At 36.2% G+C, this 24,451-nt stretch overlaps 1 protein-coding gene across 5 annotated transcripts in view; it reads right to left on the minus strand.

Moving 5' to 3' along the window:
- The window catches only part of SLC25A47 (solute carrier family 25 member 47), a 144,517-nt gene that overhangs the window by 50,220 nt on the left and 69,846 nt on the right, over window positions 1-24,451 (minus strand). For 2 of the 5 annotated variants that reach the window (XM_053697455.1, XM_053697453.1), the window contains exon 2: window positions 17,276-17,520. The exons of 1 other annotated variant lie outside the window; for it this stretch is intronic. In XM_053697455.1, coding sequence (XP_053553430.1) covers window positions 17,276-17,306 — 31 coding nt within the window. In that variant the 5' untranslated portion in view covers window positions 17,307-17,520. Of the gene's footprint in view, window positions 1-2,644; window positions 2,666-17,275; window positions 17,521-18,790; window positions 20,169-24,451 lie in introns of those variants that run through there. 2 more of the 5 variants (XM_053697454.1, XM_053697457.1) reach the window with 2 other exon arrangements.

The raw sequence follows: 24,451 nt of genomic DNA on the forward strand, positions 1-24,451 counted from the left end.
ATGGCCTGTTGTATGGTGGAATGCATCGGAGTATAAGTAGTGACAAAGTTAAGTTGTTGATCTGTTGTTGTAGGTTCCTTCTTAATGGAAGTTAGTAGCATGTCTCGAGTGTAATGATCCAGTTTGCTTCTAGCAGTCATAATATCTCTCCTATCATGGCCTCTCAGTTCAAGTTTGTCACACATAGAGTCAAGTTGGGACGTAAGTAAGTCTGGTTTGGAATTATTTCTTACCACTCTTGTCAGTTGAGAGGAGATGACCCCCATCTTTTGGTGCCTAGGATGGTAGCTAGAGGCTAAAAATAAATCATTTCTATCTGGGGTTTTAGAGTATAGGGAGTTACCAAATTTAATTCCCTGGTCATATCTTTTTTTGAAAATGTTGAAATCTAAGAAGTGTATTTAGTTTAAATCGCATTCCATCTTAAACTTAATGGGTGTATCCATTTGGTTGAAGGCCTGTATCCAACCTTTTAGACTTTCAAGGCTGCCCCTCCACAGGAGAAACAGATACTCAATATATATTGTGTAAAAAGTTATGTTAGGATGTTGTAAAGGTTTAATTATTTCAGACTCGTACCACAACATGTAAATATTAGCATAATCTGGGGCCATGTTCGACTCCATAGCTGTTCCTGCTGTCTGTAAATAATAATAATTTTCAAAAGCATATACAGATATATTTACAGGGAACACACAGTTCCTATAGACCGCAATGTAAAGGAACTTACCAGCAACTTTAGCCCCCAAAAACTGCTTAGTGCAGTTAAAAAAAAAAGGAAACTAACACTAAATTTTGGGGGCCATTTAGAAAATTAACCAGAGGTCTGGTTAATTTTCGGAGCACTAATTGCTACCATGAGCTCACAGTAGCAATAACCAGCCCCTTGTAATGGCTGGTTATTTATTGCCCGTTTGCAGGTGTACGATAAATAGTGCTCCACTTGTAATCTGGCCCATAAAATGCTATATAAAATAATCTAGCTACAGCAACATTTTCACAACCTGCTCAAGGTCGCACCACTGTGCAATATATTCAGCTCACTAATAATAGTTCTGTCACTATTAATAGCTTGTGAACGGTTTTCTTTGAATTCAGGACAGGACGATCAGAGCACAGTCTACATGGAATACAGGTACATTGGGGACAGTCTAGGAGTGGAGTCAAAGCCATCCCTGTGGGTGAGGTCTAAACTAACTTGGACAATACTGAGCACGTTGGTGGGGTCAAGTCAGGCTAGTTTTTTTAAAGAAATTGTGACAAAGTATAGGACAATTGGAAGTTCTGGTAATAAAATGTTTTGTCCTTTTTCTGCACAAGACAGTGTTGTGTTGTGTCTGAGTTGGGATTGTTGTTGAGGTTGGTTGGAGCTTTTGTTTTTGTCGTCATTAGACAGATCCTCCCTAGTGCTTTATTTTTGTGAATATCATATTTCACAACTATACGATTAGAGAAACAGCTGATGTAATATTTAGTCATCTTAGAGTGAAGAAAAAAAAAAATCTTTTAACATTATTGTAAAACAGAAGTGGTTATATAAAAAGATTGAGCAACACTTTGCACCTAGGAAAAGCATGACCAGGGAATGAATGTCACAAGCCAAACAAGTATTTGTCATTTTACAACCTGAGCATAATCCCTATAGTGACATTAGACATAAAAAGTAACTCATTGTCATGAGGATGTTATGAATCATCTGTGAGTCACTCAGTTTTGTATTCAGTAAAAAAGTGAACTTGATCTTTTATTTTAAGGGATTGGTGCCAACTACTTCTGTAAAGCTGAAAATACTTCCTCAGATTAAAGGGTTTTATTCCCAGTTTTGTTCTTTCATGATTCAGATGGAGCAGGCAATTTTAAGCAACTTTCTAATTTACTCCTATTATCAATTTTCTTTGTACTCATGGTATCTTTATTTGAAAAAGCAGGAATGTAAGCTTAGGAGCTGGCCCATTTTTTGGTTCAGCAATATGGATAGCGCTTGCTGATTGGTAGCTACATTTAGCCACCAATCAGCAAGCGTTACCCAGGTGCTGAACCTAAAATGGGCTAGCTCTTAAGCTTACATTCCTGCTATTCAAATAAAAATACCAAGAGAACGAAGAAAAATTGATACTAGGAGTAAATTAGAAAGTTGCTTAAAATCTAATGCTGTATCCAAATCATGAAAGAAAAAATGTAGGTTTAGTATCCTTTTAAGGGAAGCTTAGCTTCATGCATTTCACCTCTTTCAACTAAAATTAACATTGGGCCAGATTACGATTGGAGTGCAAGCCATACCGGGTTTTTGCGTTCGTTTGCACGTAGGTTAAATTGCGCTCATATTAAGAGTTGAAGTAAATGCTATAGCTTGAGTGCAATCGCGATTTACGCTAGAATGATTACCGTTACTTTAGAACTCTGGTTAACTGTTTTGCAAAAATAAAAAGTTACACGAAACACATAAAAAATACATTACAAAATACAGTTACACTCATAATAACACCATCTAATAAAATTATTCAAAAAAAATATTGCACACAAAAGGGCTCAAAGATATAAGCTCTCATGTGTTAGAAAAAAAGGCAGGCAAAGGACTTTAACATAGAGATACATACATATACATGAATGTATATACTGTGAATATATATATATACATACACACCAGACACTTTATTAGGTACACCTTGCTGGTACCGTGTTGGACCCCCTTAATTCTTCATGGCATAGATTCAACAAGGTGTTGGAATCATTCCTCAGAGATTTTGGTCCATATTGACATGATAGCATCACACAGTTGCTGCAGATTTGTTGGCTGCATATCCATGATGCGAATCTCCCATTCCACCACATCCCGAAGGTGTTCTTTTGGATTGAGATTTGGTGACTGTGGAGGCCATTGGACTACAGTGACCTCATTGTCATGTTCAAGAAACCATTTTAAGATGATTTTAACTTTGTGACACAGTGCATTACCCTGCTGGATGTAGCCTTCAGAAGATGGGTACACTGTAGTCATAAAGGGATGGACATGGTCAGCAACAATACTCAGTTTAAACAATGCTCACTTGGTACTAAGGGGACCAAAGTGTGCCAAGAAAATATTCCCCAAACTATTACCACCATCAGCCTGAACCGTTGATACAAGGCTCCATGCTTTCATGTTGTTTACGCCAAAATTATGACCCTACCATCAGAATATCGCAGATTAAATCGAGACTCATCAGACCAGACAATGTTTTCCAATCTTCTATTGTTCAAGTTTGGTGAGCCTGTGCAAATTGTAGCCTCAGTTTCCTGTTCTTAGTTGACAGGAGTGGCACTTCTGCTGCTGTAGCCCATCTGTTTCAAAGTTCCAATTTGTTGTGTGTTTAAAGATGGTATTCTGCATACCTTGGTTGTAACGAGTGGTTCTTGAGTTACTGTTGCCTTTCTATCCTCTCGAACCAGTCTGCCCATTCTCCTATGACCTCTGACATCATCAAGGCATTTTCGTCCATGCAACTGCCGCTCACTGGATATTTTCTCTTTTGTGGACCATTCTCTGTAAACCTTAGATATAGTTGTGCGTGAAAATCCAAGTGAATCAGCAGTTTTTGAAATGAGAATATGTGATCGGATTTGCGCGCGAGTAGGTTTTTTCCCCCCACTTTTTTTGCTCCATTGACTTCTAAGGGGGAATTAGGTTACCATCCTCGCTATATTCTAAGTCCGGCTTTTTGTGTGCATTGGGTTAGCGCGCAAGCGAAAACCTTTTACTTTCAACTTGTAATACGAGCACAACCTGACGAACGCAAAAAGTTTCTGGCAAAGTTAGCGCATGAGCTCCGCTTGTAATCTGGCCCTGTATGTGTGTGTGTCTGAGTGTGTTTATACCTGCCTCATATAAATAGAAAACAACATAGTAGACCATTCTCACATACATGACACTTTTCATAACTTGTTTATTACCTTCATAACATTTTCAGGTTTGACAACATTCAAGATTAAATTGTGCACACATTTTAGTCACTTGGCCAAAAAATTGCAAAAATCAAAATGTTTGGCACAATGCTCAAAAAAAAATTAGAGGGAACATTGCCCAGGGATACAAGAGTACAAGAGTCTGGAGGCAACTCAGAAGTACGTGAATTTCACAGTATTGCAACAAATGCCATTGCACCTCCCCAATGTGTCTCAAAAGCCAATGCGGTAGATGGGTGTGTCTGTAAAACAAAACCATAGGCCAAACAGACCGACACCTACCAAGTTCCATTAATGCTACATAATTCTCATTTGGATATTATACGGCGGAGCATCTGTCCTCTCCACAGCTTACACTAACTATAACAAAGACACGTTTCTGTACATTATTATTATTATCGGGTATTTGTAGAGCGCCAACAGATTCCGCAGCGCTAACATAAATAATAAATTACATAATAGTGAATAAAGGGCCCTAATATCACAAAAACATCACTAGAAGCGTGCTTATAAGGCTTTATGTGTCTATTTTGAGTATTGTTCAGTGAATCATCCACCCACTCAAATGTCATGGATTATATTAACATTCAGTGGCCTATTTAAGAACGTGCGAGCGGACATGATCCGATATAGTGGATCATGTCCGCTAAACATCGATAAATGCCAACAGCATACGCTCTCGGTATTTATCATTGCACCAGCAGTTCTTGTGAACTGCTGGCGCAATACCGCCCCCTGCAGATTCGCGACCAATCGGCCGCTAAAAGGGGGTTTCAATCAACCCAATCGTATTGGGTCGTGTTGATTTCCGCCTCAGAGCAGGCGGACAGGTTATGGAGCAGCGATCTTTAGACCGCTGCTTCATAACTTGTGTTTCTGGCGAGCCTGAAGGCTCACCAGAAACACGGGGCATCCATATATTTATAGGGGTATAGATATATATATTACAAAAAATAATCATATATATATATATATAAATAAAAAGAACATTTTCTCCAATGTGAATGTAAAATATTCATAACTACCTTCGGGTTTAGCATTGTAGCTCTACCACTGTGTCGGGTTAGCGCACAAGAATTTAGTGTTAGTTTTTTAACAGCGTGCTCAACTAAAGTCTATGGCGAGAAGTTAACACAGTCGCGAGATCCGAAGTCCTCAAGTTAATAAGCGTCGGGTTTTACTTGAGCGCACACAATTTGCTTTAAACTTGTAATACAGATGCTAATTCGCCCGCTTTGAAAAGTTTACTTCCAGCGGTTTTTGCGTGCGAGCAAAAAATAAATAAATAATGCGCCACATGTATTCTGCCCCAAAGTAAAAAAATTATATATTATGCTAAATGGGGCAAAAATGTTAATAACGCAAAGGTGGACGTATCCAGCGTTGCAGATGCTGAGGATATGGCTGAAACAGGTGGAAGGTTTTCTCCAACTGGAGAGATATCACGGTCTGTTTTCTGGCGCAGTGGAATTCCACAAATTGGAAATCCACCACCAATATATAAGGAACATACAGCCTTTTCCCTGACCTCTAATGGAACACTATGATCCAAAATACACCCCTCCCCTTTTTCTTCTCTTCATCCTCCCCTCCTAACCACCAGGTAGAACTTACGCTATGAATTCGTGTACTCATATGATAACAACAGTCACTGTTAATTTTGTGAGATGCAAACCCTTTGATTACTTGCACAGGACGTGTGAATTCAAACTCTAAATTACTGTCAACATAACGGTCTGCAACGTCTTCACATGCTTCATAGATTGGCAATGTTTCTATTCAAAAATATGGTGCCTTACCCTATAATTTATGTATGCTACATTGTGGGCTAGATTACAAGTGGAGCACTAATTTATAGTGCGGGTGCAACCCATTTATGATAAATAAATTATAAGTGGCTGGTTATTGCTACCGTGATTAGTGCTCAGAAAATTAACCAGAGATCAGATCAATGGTTAATTTGCTAAATGTCCCTCAATTGCCCCCCAAGTGGTGTTAGAAAAAAACATTGTGGTTTATGGGAACTGTGTGATCCCTGTAAATATATATGTATATGCTGCTATATATATATATATATATATATATATATATATATATATATATATGTGTGTGTGTGTATGTATGTGTTAATATCTGTATATACACATATTAACAGATTAATATATATGTATATGCTTTTATATACGGTATATATATATATATATATATATATACCTTGGATGGTAGGCCTATGAAAGATCAAGAGGAGCCGGAGTCCCCATCATGGGCGCGATCCGATATACGGCGTAGGTTTCGGCGCAAGCGAGGGAACCCGCGCTGCCCGTAATTTCACCTTGCACATCGGGGTATTACATATACCCCGCCGGCAGTTCCTAAACTGCCGTAAGTCTCATAAACTAGCAATGTCCAGAAATAAGCGTAAATACAAATTTCTGGAGTCGCCAGTGATTTACGGCACTTTAGAAACTGCCGGCGCCTAAGAAAAGTAACTAAAGTTTTAAATCTCCCGTAACTGTCTAACACGCCTTCCAAAAATAAGCCACGTATACCCCTATATCCGCAATCCCCCCTCTCACTCCTAATAATAAATGTATTAACTCCTAGACCGACAACTCCCCACAACTCCCCACAATAAGCCTAATTATTAACCCCTAAACCGCCATAGCCCACACCGCAAGTAATAACTAAATTATTAACCCCTAAACCGCCATAGACCACACCGCAATAAACCTATTCTAGTATTAACCCCTAAACCGCCATAACCAACATAGCCTATTAAATCTATTAACCCCTATTCTGCCGCCGCCAACGTCGCCGCCACTATAATAAAGTGATTAACCCCTAAACCTAAGTCTAACCCTAACACCCCCTAACAAATATTATTTAAATAAATCTAAATAATATTACCATTATTAACTAAAGTATTCCTATTTAAAACTAAATACTTACCTATAAAATAAACCCTAAGATAGCTACAATATAATTAATAATTACATTGTAGCTATTTTAGGATTTATTTTTATTTTACAGGCAACTTTGTATTTATTTTAACTAGGTACAATAGCTATTAAATAGTTAATACCTATTTAATAGCTACCTAGTTAAAATAACTAGAAAATTACCTGTAAAATAAATCCTAACCTAAGTTACAAATACACCTAACACTACACTATCATTAAATAAATTAAATTAATTAACTACAATTAGCTAAAATTAAATACAATAAAATAAAATAAACTAAAGTACCAAAAAAAAACCCCACTAAATTACAGAAAATAAAAAAAATTACAAGAAGTTTAAACTAATTACACCTAATCTAAGCCCCCTAATAAAATAAAAAAGCCCCCCCAAAATAATAAAATGCCCTACCCTATACTAAATTACAAATAGCCCTTAAAAGGGCCTTTTGAGGGGCATTGCCCCAAAGTAATCAGCTCTTTTACCTGAAAAAAATTTACAACCCCCCCCAACATTACAACCCACCACCCACACACCCCTACTCTAAAACCCACCCAATCCCCCCTTAAAAAAAACCTAACACTACCCCATTGAAGACCACCCTACCTTGAGCCGTCTTCACCCAGCCAGGCACAAGTGGTCATCCGATCTGGGCAGAAGTCTTCATCCGATGGGGCAGAAGAGGACATCCAGACCAGCAGATTGAAGTTCAATCCGATTGGCTTATTGGATCAGCCAATAGAATGGACCTTGCATTCTATTGGCTGATCCAATCAGCCAATCGGATTGAACTTCAATACAATTGGCTGATTAAATCAACAAATCAGATTTTTCCTACCTTAATTCCGATTGGCTGATAGAATCTTATCAGCCAATCGGAATTCGAGGGATGCCATCTTGGATAACGTCATTTAAAGGAACCGTCATTCGTTGTTAGTCCGTCGTGCTGGAAGGATGCTCCGCGCCTTATGTCTTCAAGATGGAGCCGCTCCTCGTTGGATGGATGAAGATAGAAGATGCTGCTTTGATGAAGTCTTCTGCCGGTCCGGATGTCCTCTTCTGCCCGGATAGGATGAAGACTTCTGCCAGTCTGGATGTCCTCTTCTGCCCCATCAGATGAAGACTTCTGCCCGAATCGGATGACCACTTGTGCACGGCTGGGTGAAGACGGCTCAAGGTAGGGTGATCTTCAATGGGGTAGTGTTAGGTTTTTTTAATGGGGATTGGGTGGGTTTTAGAGTAGGGGTGTGTGGGTGGTGGGTTGTAATGTTGGGGGGTATTGTAAAAAAAAAATTCAGGTAAAAGAGCTCATTACTTTGGGGCAATACCTCAGTCAGTGCTGTACAATATAATTAATAATTACATTGTAGCTATTTTAGGATTTATTTTTATTTTACAGGTAATTTTGTAATTATTTTAACTAGGTAGCTATTAAATAGTTATTAACTATTTAATAGCTATTGTACCTAGTTAAAATAAATACAAAGTTGCCTGTAAAATAAAAATAAATCCTAAAATAGCTACAATGTAATTATTAATTATATTGTACAGCACTGACTGAGGTGCTTTCACAAATGTGAGTTTACTCCTTATATACATACCAATCTGCTTTGGATCAAACAATATTGGGCCATGTGGCGCTTCTGTCTTCTCTTGCTTTTGTAGATTGCTGCTTTGGATCCCGGCCTGGCAGATAGCTGCCTCCATCCCTCTATCAGAGACTTTATCCTCATTTTTATATATATTATCTTAATTGACGCATCATTGTGCTATTCAGCTTTTAGTGATACTACTGTAATATTAGTCTTACTAATTTACCTGAGGCCATTCTTGTATATATCACTTATTTTCTATTTGTTAGATTAATAATTGTACATATATATTGCTATCTATAATACTGAGGTTAATATACACTCTTTTGTTGCCACTATTGATGTACGAGACCACCTTAGTAGTAACAACTACATAGTTTATTTTACACATTGTATCCACATTATTACCATATATTCCTAGTAGAATATACTAGGTTATTGATCTCCTAACATTATCTTGGCCTGTTTGAGCTTTAGTCACCATCCCTGACTATATTAGGGCGCCCCCTCTCTGTTTGTTGTAATTATTAATTATATTGTAGCTATCTTAGGGTTTATTTTATAGGTAAGTATTTAGTTTTAAATATGAATACTTTAGTTAATAATATTAATATTATTTAGATTTATTTAAATAATAATTACGTTAGGGGGGTGTTAGGGTTAGACTTAGGTTTAGGGGTTAATAACTTTATTATAGTGGCGGCGACGTTGGCGGCGACAGATTAGGGGTTAATAGATTTAATAGGCTATGTGGTCTATGGCGGTTTAGGGGTTAATAATAGAATAGGTTTATTGCGGTGTGGGCTATGGCGGTTTAGGGGTTAATACACTTTATTAGTTATTGCGGTGGGGGATTGCGGTTGACAGGTAGATAGACATTGTGCATGCGTTAGGTGTTAATTTTTTTTTGGCAGGCATTTTAGGGAGTTACGGTGCTCCCATACTCAGCGCAAGGCCTGCTACGGCTGCACTTTATGTTGAGGTGAAAATGGAGTAAGAGTTCTCCATTTTCGCCACGTAAGGCCTTGCGCTGGATATTGGATACCGATTTACGATGCGGTCCCATGTTAGCTTATGGGAGTAAAAATTGCGAGCGATGGGTGAAATAGACGTGCCGCATTTAGATGCGGCTCTGTATATAGGATACCAAAAACGCGCAAAAACCGGCATCGCCGGCTTTTGCTGGCAACGCTGCATATCGGATGGGGCCCCATATGTGAGTAATATTTTAGGAGTTAGTTGGGTTTTTTTGGGGTAGGTTTTTTAGTTTAGAATTTTTTTTATTTGGAGTGGTTGGCGATGCTCGGTGTTTCTTAAGCCAGCATTGCTGACCAATGGCGTGTATATTAAATGCCTATCAGCCACGTGGCAATGTCGTGGAATATTGTGCTGCCGGTAGCACTCAGGCCACAGTCTGAACTTTTCTGACAAATTTCAAATGTATTTCTATTTCCACTCCCCCTGTATCATGTGACAGCCATCAGCCAATCACAAATACATACACGTTTTATTCTGTCAATTCTTGCACATGCTCAGTAGGAGCTGGAGACTCAAAAAGTGTAAATATAAAAAGACTGCACATTTGGTTAATGGAAGTAAATTGGAAAGTTGTTTAAAATTTAATTCTCTATCTGAATCATGAAAGTTTAATTTTGACTTAAGTGTCCCTTTAAACTTTCATGAATCAGACAGGGCATGCAATTTTAAACAACTTTTCAATGTACTTTTATCATCAATGTTGCTTTGTTCTCTTGGTATTCTTTGTTAAAAGCTAAACCTAATGTGATATCTGGCAAAACATTAAACTCACTCAATTAACAAAGCCCGAAATAGATGGTCTAAATCAGCCAATAGCTAAGCAATAAATCTTATTAACCATTTAACAACTCCCATTGTCCAAGGCGGCAGGCACCTATGGCCTTCCTGCAGAATTTTAAAAGAAATAGTTCCAGCAAAGTAACAGCCACTCCATAATCTATATTAGACATATTTCTCAGAATCTGAATCAGCTAAAATAATAGTAATTTTGAAGCAAAATAAAGACCCATCTAAGACACAATCATACAGGCCAAGCTCTCTAGTCAATGTTGACTATAAAATAATAATGAACATTTTTGCAAGAAGAAATATATTTTACCTGAATTAATATCAAAGGTCCAGACAGGCTATGTGGATTTCAGATTATCAGTTACAGTGGAGGTATTCTTGCTCTGGTTGCAGAGAAAGCCTTCAACAGAATTGAATGGTCTTATCTCTTTTTTTTCTTTGGATACATTTGGCTTTAAGGGCTATTGACTGCAGTTTATCAAAAAAAGTCTGCACAGAAGTTTATTTACCTGTCAAGGTTGTCCTCTCTCCCCTTTAATATTTAACATTGCCCTAGAACCCTTATGGCTAGATTTAGAGTTTGGCGGTAGCCGTCAAAACCAGTGTTAGAGGCTCCTAACGCTGGTTTTTACCACCCGCTGGTATTTGGAGTCAGTCATTAAAGGGTCTAATGCTCACTTCCAAGCCGCGACTTTTCCATACCGCAGATCCCCTTACGTCAATTGCGTATCCTATCTTTTCAATGGGATCTTTCTAACGCCGGTATTTAGAGTCGTGGCTGAAGTGAGCGTTAGAAATCTAACGACAAAACTCCAGCCGCAGAAAAAAGTCAGGAGTTAAGAGCTTTCTGGGCTAACGCCGGTTCATAAAGCTCTTAACTACTGTGCTCTAAAGTACACTAACACCCATAAACTACCTATGTACCCCTAAACCGAGGTCCCCCTACATCGCCGCCACTCTATTAAAAATTTTTAACCCCTAATCTGCCGACCACACACCGCCGCCACCTACGTTATCGCTATGTACCCCTAATCTGCTGCCCCTAATACCGCCGACAACTACATAATATTTATTAACCCCTAATCTGCCGCCCCCAACGTCGCCTCCACCTACCTACACTTATTAATCCCTAATCTGCCGACCGGACCTCACCGCTACTCTAATAAATTTTTTAACCCCTAAAGCTAATTCTAACCTTAACCCTAACACCCCCCTAAGTTAAATATAATTTAAATCTAACAAAATAAATTAACTCTTATTAAATAAATTATTCCTATTTAAAGCTAAATACTTACCTGTAAAATAAACCCTAATATAGCTACAATATAAATTATAATTATATTGTAGCTATTTTAGGATTAATACCGGTATTTATTTTACAGGCAACTTTGTAATTATTTTAACCAGGTACAATAGCTATTAAATAGTTAATAACTATTTAATAGTTACCTAGTTAAAATAATTACAAAATTACCTGTAAAATAAACCCTAACCTAAGTTACAATTAAACCTAACACTACACTATCAATAAATAAATTAAATTAACTACCTACAATTATCTACAATTAAACCTAACACTACACTATCAATAAATTAATTAAATACAATACCTACAAATAAATACAATGAAATAAACTAACTAAAGTACAAAAAATAAAAAAAGAACTAAGTTACAAAAAATAAAAAAATATTTACAAACATTAGAAAAATATTACAACAATTTTAAACTAATTACACCTACTCTAAGCCCCCTAATAAAATAACAAAGACCCCCAAAATAAAAAAATGCTCTACCCTATTCTAAAATTAAAATAGAAAAGGGCCCTTTTCAGGACTGGTAAGGTAAAAGAGCTTTTCTATTTTAATTTTAGAATAGGGTAGGGCATTTTTTTATTTTGGGGGTCTTTGTTATTTTCTTAGGGGGCTTAGAGTAGGTGTAATTAGTTTAAAATTGTTGTAATATTTTTCTAATGTTTGTAAATATTTTTTTATTTTTTGTAACTTAGTTCTTTTTTATTTTTTGTACTTTAGTTAGTTTATTTCATTGTATTTATTTGTAGGTATTGTATTTAATTAATTTATTGATAGTGTAGTGTTAGGTTTAATTGTAGATAATTGTAGGTAGTTTATTTAATTTATTTATTGATAGTGTAGTGTTAGGTTTAATTGTAACTTAGGTTAGGATTTATTTTACAGGTAATTTTGTAATTATTTTAACTAGGTAACTATTAAATAGCTATTGTACCTGGTTAAAATAATTACAAAGTTGCCTGTAAAATAAATATTAATCCTAAAATAGCTACAATATAATTATAATTTATATTGTAGCTATATTAGGATTTATTTTACAGGTAAGTATTTAGCTTTAAATAGGAATAATTTATTTAATAAGAGTTAATTTATTTTGTTAGATTTAAATTATATTTAATTTAGGGGGGTGTTAGTGTTAGGGTTAGACTTAGCTTTAGGGGTTAATACATTTATTAGAGTAGCGGTGAGGTCCGGTCGGCAGATTAGGGGTTAATTATTGTAGGTGGGTGGAGGCGACGTTGGGGGCGGCAGATTAGGGGTTAATAAATATAATATAGGGGTCGGCGGTGTTAGGGGCAGCAGATTAGGGGTACATAGGGATAACGTAGGTTGCGGCGGTGTACGGAGCGGCAGATTAGGGGTTAATAGTATAATGCAGGTGTCAGCGATAGTGGGGGTGGCAGATTAGGGGTTAATATATAAATATAATATAGGGGTCGGCGGTGTTATGGGCAGCAGATTAGGGGTACATAGGGATAATGTAGGTTGCGGCGGTGTACGGAGCGGCAGATTAGGGGTTAATAATAATATGCAGGGGTCAGCGATAGCGGTGGCGGCAGATTAGAGGTTAATAAGTGTAAGGTTAGGGGTGTTTAGACTCGGGGTTCATGTTAGGGTGTTAGGTGCAGACTTAGGAAGTGTTTCCCCATAGGAAACAATGGGGCTGCGTTAGGAGCTTAACGCTGCTTTTTTGCAGGTGTTAGGTTTTTTTCAGCTCAAACTGCCCCATTGTTTCCTATGGGGGAATCATGCACGAGCACGTTTTTGAAGCTGGCCGCGTCCGTAAGCACCGCTGGTATCGAGAATTGCAGTGGCGGTAAATTATGCTCTACGCTCCTTTTTTGGAGCCTAACGCACTGAAAACGCAGCCATTCTGTGAACTCTAAATACCAGCGGTATTTAAAAGGTGCGGGGAAAAAAAAGCATGCAGTAGCTATGTGGGTCGTTACCGACAAAACTCTAAATCTAGCCGTTAGTAATTTTATTAAAACAAGTAATACCTGGTAACTAAATTGGCGTAAAACCAGATTGAAAATGGTATTATATGCTAACGACATTATTGTTGAACCTGAAAAATAGATAATATTCTTATTACTATAGAACTGTTAAGCAAATTTGCTGGGGATAAGATTAATCGAATTAAAGAATTAAAGAAATTTTAATTGTTAAAATGATAAATAATGCCTTTTTTACCCAATCCTCAGTTTTTCATAACCAACATGGTTATATTAACATACTTTTTACCTATGTGATTGCCTTGTATCTAAGCCTCTGGAGATGGCCCCCTTATTTCAGTTCTTTTGGAAGACTAGCATTTTAGCCAATCAGTGCCCTCTCATAAGTAACTCCAGGGGCATGAGCTCAATATTATCTATATGGCACACATGAACAAACACCCTCTAGCTATGAAAAACTGTCAAATGCATTGAGATAAAAGGTGGCCTTCAAAGACAAAGCAAATTTGGTGATAAAAGTGAATTGAAAAGTTGTTTAAAATCGCATGCCCTATCTGAATAATGAATGTTTAAATTTGACTAGACTGTCCCTTTAAGTCACAAATATTGTGGTTGTCTAAATCAGGAGACAGCTTGCAGTATCCTTTTGAAGAAGTAAATGAGTATATAGAGAATTTAGGAATTAAAATATGTGCTAATCCTAATAACCTATACAGATTCAATATTAAATCAATCCTTGAAAAATTTGGAAGAGATCTGAATACATGGAAAAACATCCCAATTTCTCTATATTGTTGTTTAAAAAGATAGATAATCCCTTTATTACCTAATCCCAAATTTTGCATAACCAACACAGTTATAATAATACACGTTTTACCTCTGTAATTACCTTGTATCTAAGCCTCTGCAAACTGCCCCTTGTTTCAGTTCTTTTAACAGACTTGCATTTTAACCTATCAGTGCTTACTCCTAGGTAACTTCACGTGCGTGAGCTCAATGGTATCTATATGACACACATGAACTAATGCTAGGCTGACCATATTGCCGCTTTAAAAAGGGACACATATGAAAAATACATATGTCAGGGCTGTTTAAAGAAATGGTTTGGTATAATTTTCCATTATGAGAACCCTGACTTATGTATTTTTCATATGTGTCCCTTTTTAAAGCGGCAATATGGTCAGCCTAACTAATGCCCTCTAGTGGTGACAAACGGTCAAAATGCATTCAGATTAGAGGCGGCCTTCAAGAGCTTAGAAATTAGCATATCAGCCTACCTAGAGAACAAAGCAAAATTGGTGATACAAGTAAATTGGAGAGTTGTTTAAAATGACATGCCCTATTTAAATTATGAAAGTTTATTTTGGACTTGACTGTCCCTTTAATTAAAATAGCGATTTTACCTAGACTGATGTATCAAATACAAATGCTTCCTTAACTAATAACAAAATGAGACATGTTCAGAGTAAATTCAATGTTTAGAGCCTTTGTTTGGAACAATATGCAAGCTAGAATTGGTTTGGAGAAATTACAAGTGACTTACACAAAGGGCAGAATGGGCTTACCAAATATCAAGTACTATAACATTTCCTCTCTAATGAAATACAGCTTTAAATTGCATAAGAAAAAAGATTTAGATGGTGATATGGCTTACCCAATTTCATTAAATTTTATACCCATGCTAAACAATCATAGTTTCCTCAAAAGCTTAAACCATTACATACATTAGATTTGCATAATCAGCAAATGCATGTTAACAAGACAATACAATAGCACTTAGTATGAACTAGTTATTGCTATTTCTACTCCTCCTGTACCATGTGACAGCCATCAGCCAATCACAAATGCATATACGTATATTCTGTGAATTCTTGCACATGCTCAGTAGGAGCGGGTGACTCAAAAAGTGTAAATATAAAAAAGACTGTGCCAATAAGGGGAAATCCAACGGTTACCCATTCTGTTCTTTGTGGACAGATAAATATATCACACCTAATGGATTTTAATAATAAAATTTTATAATGTTTGAGGTTTTTAAGGAGAAATATTTTATACTCCACTCCCAAATGTAATTCTTTATTCACATAAAGAAGTAAATAATATTATATAAAGCATATTGTAAGAAAATATCCTATTCATCATTGTTTTATGATCTTTGTAAACGTTATTCAGTGAAACAAAATGTAAATTAACTTATTTGTATCATTCACTATTAAATAACTTTATAACCAAGATTATGTCCAATTATACTACAAGTTGGACTAATATTCTGCAGTACAAAGTGACAAATGAAATGGCGAGTATGAATATAAAAGTAGTAAAAAAAAAAATCTTCTTTATCATCAGACCTCAGAGAATCACAAACAAGAGTTTTAACCCGAGACGGTCTGAGTCTGAATAAATTATCTACATGGAGGTGTAAATGTCCAAATAGATGCTTAAATGTAATGTGTCTGATCCAGGTTTCTTAGATTATATTTGGCAATGCCCAAGGATTTTTCAATTTTGGTGCAAAACTTTTTATTTCCTCTTGAAGTTTCTAAAAAGTAAACTGCAACTTGACAGGATTAATATTTTCTTGTTTGAGAACATAAAAGTTTCTACACATCACAAAAAAAAATGTTTTTATAGCCATTTGACTGGCAAGAAAATTCATCAAATAATATGATACATATTGTGATCCAAGTAACAGGACTTTTGAGGTACTTGCAAAATCTGTGGAATTATGTTATGAAAATATATCAAATAGTTAACCATTCCTCCTTCTGAATTGCTGCTTACCTGTAAGGCTTCTAGAAAACATATATATATATATATATATATATATATATATATATATATATATATATATATATATATATATTAAATCTTCTTGTTGTCACTTGTTTGTAATTTGTATTGATACACAATTTATCTTTATATATATATATATTTTTAGAGAGAGAGATGGCGAGGAAGAGAGAGAAAAAGAGAGAGAGTGAAAGAGAGAGAGAAAAAGAGAAAGAAAGTGAGTGAGAGAGAGAGAGAGGGAGAGAGAGGGAGAGATAAAGAGAGAGAGAAATAGAGAGAGAGACATACAGAAAAAGAAAGAAAGAAAGAAAGAAAGAAAGAGAGTGTGTGTGTGTGTGAAAGAGAGAGAGAAAGAAAGAGACATACAGAGAAAGAAACAGCAAGGGCGTGAAAGAGAGAGACAAAGAGAGAGAGACAGGGGCCTATCTATCAAGCTTGTGGGCCCGTGTTTCTGGCAAGTCTACAGACTCATCAGAAACAGCAGTTGTGAGCTGCTGGTGCAATGCTGAATACAGAGAGCGTATTGCTCTCCGCATTCAGCGAGGTCTAATGTGTTAGAGCATTTTATTATTGCACCTTTGCTTATATATAACTGTTTGTTTAGCCCCTGCTTCAGAGCAGCCATGAAATACATGGAGCTAGCTGAACGCATCCTGTGAGTCAATGACAAGAGACACATATGTAGCCACCAATCGCCAACTAGCTCCCAGCAGTGTAATGCTGTTCCTGAGCCTACCATGGTATGCTTTTCAAAGATTACCCAGAGAATGTACATTTGATAATAGAAATCAATTGAAAAGTCTCTAAAAATCTTCTATAATCCCCTATTAGCTTATAATTCTGCACCACAGGAAACACAATGTTAGTAGCACAAATGTGTAATTGTAAATGAAGCTGTACCTCCTAAAGCACCAGCAATGAAGTCAGCCATCTGCCAAGGTCCTCAGTTACACTGCTACATATATCACAAGGTTCTGATTTTCCTGTCCTGTAGCTCCAGTCACACTGTTCCCTCAGCACCAGTCACACAGTCCTGAAGCTTCGGTTTCACAAATATCATGTGCAGCTGCTGGTGGTTATAATAGCATTAATGTCATCCAAGCTGATTATTATCCTCTATTTATCTGCACTGTGACGCCCACCTCCTGGACAGAAGACAAAAAAAGGAAAGAGAAGGGGTAAAGAGCAAAATAAGTGAAAAGAACAAATATATAATAGCAACGCTTGACTAGCCAAATCTACCAGGTCAGATTGTGACCTGCTACCTTAAAACACATCAGATGACAACACTTTTACTGTTATAAAGGTGACTGCTAAGCTGTCTATGTTTTAAATACATTTGATAGAAAAAGTATATTTTATCAGACAAGTGATTATTGAAATCTTACTACTTTTTTTATATATATATATACAGGTGGCCCTCGTTTTACAACGTTTAAATTTACACCGTTTCAGAATAACAACCTTTTTTTCCAGTCATGTGACTGCTATTGAAAAGCATTGAGAAACAGTGCATTTATCAAGGTGGAGCTGTCCGCTTGTGTTGTAGCAAAGCCAAGCAAGCTGAAATTAATCAGTTTAGCCAGACCTGAGCTATCGAGCAGATTTCAATGGAACAAGATCTTCCTGTCTATAAATCAGTCCAGATTGGAAGGCATAGAAAGAACTGTTTGCAGAAAATGCAAGTGAAGTCTTTATTGTGTGATTATTTTATTACGTTTGTAATGCTGTTTAGCAAATGTTTTTGTTCGTTTAACTTAGTTTAATTATATATTCTGTATTGTGTGATTATTTTATTAGGTTTATAATGCTGTTTAGCATTTAAAGTCTTCATTTCACAGCTTTAAAAATAATGTATTAGGTGTTGCTTATGACAATTTTGAGAGGGCCCTGGAACCTATCTCCCTCACTTCCCATTGACTTACATTATAAACTGGGTTTCAATTTACAACAGTTTCGTTTTACAACCATTCCTTCTGGAACCTAACCCCAGCGTAAACTGAGGGTTACATGTACATATATATATATATATATATATATATATATATATATATATATATAAAATAAAGTACACAAGAGGGCACTCACGGGTCTCTCCATCAAAAAATGTGTTCTTTCATTCACACGATACAATTCATAAAGAAGACGATGTTTCGGCTGGTACAGTCAGCCTTTTTCAAGACAATTTTAATATGTTTTGTTTGCAGCTTCTCGGGCCGCCATTCGGGATCAGAGTATCATGGCAGCCTGAAAAGCTGCAAACAAAGAAAAGCAGCAATAGTGTATTTAAGCACCAGTATAAAACTCTCCTTTAATTCAATTACCCGGTGATCATATACTGTCCAAATAGACTCACATAGGATAATAAGATATGGATGAACTGCTATATAATATTGATGATAAAACGACACTTACATGAGCTTCTGACGTTATGGTAAAATCCAAAAGCAGAGAATCCCCGCCACAAAACCCTAATTAGGGATAACACTCTCACAGTGTTTTACTCGATCCGCCGGGCAAGCAGACATCCACTGCCAAGAGTCCTTTCCTGGTGAACAGGTGCAAGGCCACACAACCTCCGTGAGGATAACACTACCTGTGTTTTTCGTACTCCGCCAAACAGTCCCAGAGATAGATCACCAGCAGCCTGCCGGGCAGGTAATACTTCCAGTTTAGAATAAGTGTCTTGATCAGTTAATACGAGCCCAGTAGCCAGGTCCAAAAAGTGCAATGTTCCAAAGAAGTGACGCTAGAACGGCTCCGTAAAAACCAAGTAGATTTATTCATTCAAAAATAAAAACCAAAACAGAATTTTTTTTTACCAGCATAGGCATTACAACATACAGTAAGATTAAAACAAACAGGGAGCAGCACACATCCCAAGCCACAGGATGCGTATCGGGTTTCCCCGTACTCACAGATTCTAGCAATTAGTTACTATTGTTGTAAACGTGTTTAAAAACCCTATTTTAGATTATATTTACATAATTCTGTCTTATGAAATACATTGTTAAATTGGGATTTGATGACAATAGAATGTTGGGTGCATTATTTAAATGTGTCCTATAAATTCCTGACATTTATAAACAGTATATATCCCCTTCTTCATGCCCACTTATATTTGCTTATTTTTTTTTCTTTCTGATAACGAGATTTGTTTTTTGGTTTGTTAATCAACTATAATATATGTTTAGTACTCCTTAAGATTATGTTATAAATTCTGTAGGTAAATGTGCTGGAAATATATATCTATGGAGTTATTGTTGGCTTGTCAGAAATCCATCTGATAATACAATGTAATATGTTCTACATAATCAGACAATATTGATTTAGAGATGTATGTAATGCTCTAATATCTCTTTAAGATCTTTTGTATATGTGTACATCTTTAGTTTAGTACTGTTACATTTGTAACAATGATGTTTTGTTAATATTTTAACCGCATTATAATAATATATGTCCTCGCGCTTGATACAATCTATGTAGATATTTGTAGAGATCCTTTAAATTTAAAGGGCCACTGTAAGTAAATATTTTCTATGCCTGTTACTAACTAACTACCCCAAATACGCTTTTTATCAATAGCATTTCATTAACATATCTCTACCGTATATCAGAAATCTTGTCTGCAAATTTAATTGTTTTCCAAACCCACTCCGTGGGTATCCTTTGCTCTGTACCAATCCGTTTACAATACCTAGGTTTCAAAATGGCGCTTTAAGCAAAAAGTTATTGGTTTAAGTATTTTGAACACGCAATGCTGAAAATAGTGGGCAGGATAACGTGACATCATCTGCAAATAAAAGATATAACTTTTAGAACGTTATGAAACTTCGTTTTGGAGAAAATATAGGTCAGTAGGTTTTAATTAATGTTTATTAACTCTAATATGTTAGTTGTTTAGCTTAAAAATTATAACAGAAAGTAATCCTTTAAGTGAGTAAATAGTAACCTCACTACTAAACAAATTATTATATAGCAGTTCATCCATTTCTTATTATCCTATGTGAGCACTAGTCTATTTGGACAGTATATGATCACCGGGTAATTGAATTAAAGGAGAGTTTTATACTGGTGCTTAAATACACTATTGCTGCTTTTCTTTGTATGTTGTCTCTCTGTGTCAGGAGAAGTGTATCTGCACAGTTTATTCACTCACCATATTATCACTTCTATAGAGTGTCTCAATTCATTATTGCATTAATGAGTATAATGAAGGGCATTTTATTATATTAAACCCTTATAACAACATACAGATACGGATACATAACTTTGGTGCTATATTTTTGCACGTGGTATATTTTACTTTTATACGAGGACATATATACATATATATTATTTTTGCATGACAAACAACATGGAATCTGATATTGAAGCCCCAAGGTATTATTCATTGGATCGAGTTTTTGATAAAGAACTTGAGACCTCAGAATTTGAAAAAAAAAAATTCAACTAGTAGAACACAGTCTGCTCTGGGGAACCTATTCTTTGAGATGGAAAGTTTGAAAATTAAATAAGCAAGGTTTAAAATAGATAAATGGACATAGGAACGTTATCACAATTTGAAAATGATACCTAGGGGATTACGTTTAAATAAATACTGTACTTTCGATGTCACTGATGAGGATTATATCAAAGAATGGAACAGTGTCTTAGCAGAGTCTTCTATTAGATTACTTTTATTGGTAATCAAATTTAAAACAATGGAACTTACTAAAACTAGAGATAAAATTATTAATTTACAACTGTCCTTGGATAACTATACACAAGGCCCAGATTACAAGGAGATGGATATGATCCTAAAGACCACTGTGGAAGGAATAAAGAAGAATATAATTGAAGTAAAACATTCAAAATATCTGAGAGACAATGATGATTATACTAACAATCTAGTTTTTGTATGGAGAAAAAAAGATAGGTTTCTACAGAACAGAATGGGAAATAGACGTACAAGAAGATGGAGGTCCAGGTCTCGTTCAAGGCAGTGGGAAAATAAAGAAGAGAATCAATTATCAAAAAGGGTGTACTTCTCTGATACTGAGGCCGAATCAGGTGAAGAAGAACAAACATTACAGAGGAATCAGGAGTATGAGCATGGGACATATATCAATATGGACTCTGTAGCTTATAATCAAGGCGGTGGTAATAGGCCATCTATTCTTAAGATTAACAAGCAGGGTAATTTTAGTAATGTTACAGACAGTAATAGATCGACTGTAGGGCATGAGCACAGACAAAATACCCATATAAATGAAAAGGAAAATAAAAATGCTAACTCAGGGATTTTAAATAAATCACAGCCAGTAGGTAGAGGAAGAGGTCAGAATAAAAGAGGTATGGTAGATCCAGCAAAGAAATATTCAAATGTTGGTAATAGATCAGATGGTTCTAAGCTTCCGGCAGCAATAGGAGGGGCATATGAGGACCAGAAAAACCAGTCTAGTATGGAACAGGTTTTTTTACTTACCCCAAGAAAAACCAGAAATGGGGGGATCAGGAAGAAACTTACAAGGCAGGGAGCGTTACCAACTCAGAGCAAGCAAGAATTAACAAGGGAAAGCTTTTTTAATAAACATGGTAAAGCTATAGATATTGTAGGTAATGTTATTAATGTATCTGGCCTTGTTCTTACTGATGCTCAATATTCTGTATTTAATTTGGGTTTAGGCTTCTCTCCATCCTGTAAATTCAATGTGTTTAACACATTGATTGATGTTAATGGTTTTGTAAGGAATCTTACACTGAGACGACATTTTTGTACTAGTGCTGAACAAACTGAAAGTGTAGTTTTGGCACCTGAAACACGACACATTAAAAATATTGAGGGTTCAGAGGAATTAAGGTTTGAGGATGTTTGTAGTATACAAGATCTGGAGGATCTACTTGCATCTAACGATAACATATCTCTGCTAACTTAATTTCGGAAATTAAAACTTTAATGCAAACTATGGCGACTAAATCTCACTTCTATCCTATTCAGAGCAGAGGAGGAGTTCTTGAGATGTTTCATAAGAGTGTAGAAAACAAATTTACTAACCTTCATCGACTAAATGAAACCCATAGGTGCAATCTCACGAAACTACAAAAACAAGCTGTTGATGAGCTTAGAAATAATAAAAATCTTGTAATAAGAAAGTCTGACAAGGGGGGTACAACTGTTGTTTTACACAGAAATGATTATGTTTCTGAGGCCCACCGACAGCTTAATGATCCTATTACATATAATCATATACCCAGTAATCCAACACATATTATTCAACGACAAATTTGTTCCCTTGTAGATGAAGGAGTAGAAAAGGGGTATATAGATAAAAAAAACATCTGAATTTTCGTGTGTACAATTCCTCAAAATTCCTGTTTTTCATTTACTACCCAAAGTTCATAAGTCCCTTGAAGATATTAAAGGAAGGCCCATAGTGTCAGGAATTGATTCAGTATTGGAACCACTTTCAGAATAGGTGGATAGTGTGTTACAACCTATCGTTGCTCAATTGTTTAGTTACTTACGAGATACCAAACATCTGTTAAATTTACTAGCTGATTTTGAATGGGAGGTCTGTCATAGCTGAGTAACCATAGATGTTGTTCTTTATTCCTCTATCCCCCATATGTGGGGTCTTATGGCTATTGAGTTCTTTCTGACTTCTGCTACAAGTTTTGATTGTGATCAAATTGATTTTTTTATTAGGGTAGTTCGCTATTTGCTTGAACACAATTACCTTGAGTTTAATGGATTATTCTATCTCAAGACATGTGGGACAGCCATGGGTGCTAAATTTGCGCTTTCATATGCCAACCTGTTTTTAGGTTGGTGGGAGGCATCCCACATCTTTGGAGATAGGAACCATTTCAGGCCATCGGTGGTCTTTTACAAAAGATTTATCGATGACTTAATATTGATATGGAAGGGCACCCTAGAGGAGGCAACTCTATTTTTGGAATTAAAATGAGGTGGGGATTCAATTTACAATGGATTGGCACAAAACCACCATTGACTACTTAGACATTACTTTGATGTCAAATACTCTTACTAATAAAATTGAAACTAAGAGCTTTCAAAAACCAATTGCAAAAAACAATTTGTTGCATTCCTCAAGTAGTCATCCTAAGAATACAGCTAGAGCAATTGCCAAAGGGCAGTTTATTAGAATGAAACGTAATTGTTCTATAGAGGATGACTATAGAGAGGAATGCAAGAAATTGAGTGAAGATCTATTTCAGAGAGGTTACCATAAAAAAACCATACAGCATGCACTTAAAGAGGTAGATTGTATCCCTAGATCTGATCTTTTGAAGGATAGAACAAGTCAACTGAGGAAAATGGGTAGTTTTACCCATGATAGGACTAAGCCCCAGGTTACTTTTGTTACTAGTTACAGTGACCAATATTCACAAATTTGCAGCATCGTTAGAAAACACATTCCGATTCTCTTGGCTGACACTAGGTTGAAAGATGTTGCTAGTTCAGGCTGCAGATTTTCATATAGACGCAGTATGACACTGGGAAATATATTATCTCCTACAGTTCTTCCGAAAAAAGATATAGTTAGCAGCTGGCTAACACACAAAGGTACTTACAAATGTAATAGCTTGAGGTGCAAAGCTTGCGACTATATAACAGTGAGCCCTTGGTTTGAGTCCTTTCGGACAGGAAAAAGATTTGAAGCTTCTCAGTGCATAAATTGCAGTATTGGCTATATTGTATATGTTATCTCTTGTGTCCAATGTAAACTTCAGTATGTGGGCCTCACTACTAGGGAGGTGAGGTCCAGAATAAGTGAACACCTTAGCAACATTAATTGCAAAAAAGAGTGTTCTCTCTTGGCAACACATTTTATACATCAACACCAACAGTCAGTAGAGACATTGAAATGGCAGGCTATTGAATTAGTACGAACCCCCAGAAGAGGTGGAGATAGGATTAAAGAATTATATCGTAGAGAAGCATTTTGGATATTCAAATTGGAGACTAGATGTCCAAAAGGCTTCAATTCTACCTATGATATTATGAATCACTGGGAATGCTAATTGTATGTACATGGGTCCTTCTATCATATGTACAGTACAATAGAGGGA

Source organism: Bombina bombina, chromosome 1 (assembly GCF_027579735.1).
Source record: "Bombina bombina isolate aBomBom1 chromosome 1, aBomBom1.pri, whole genome shotgun sequence".
NCBI lineage: Eukaryota > Metazoa > Chordata > Amphibia > Anura > Bombinatoridae > Bombina > Bombina bombina.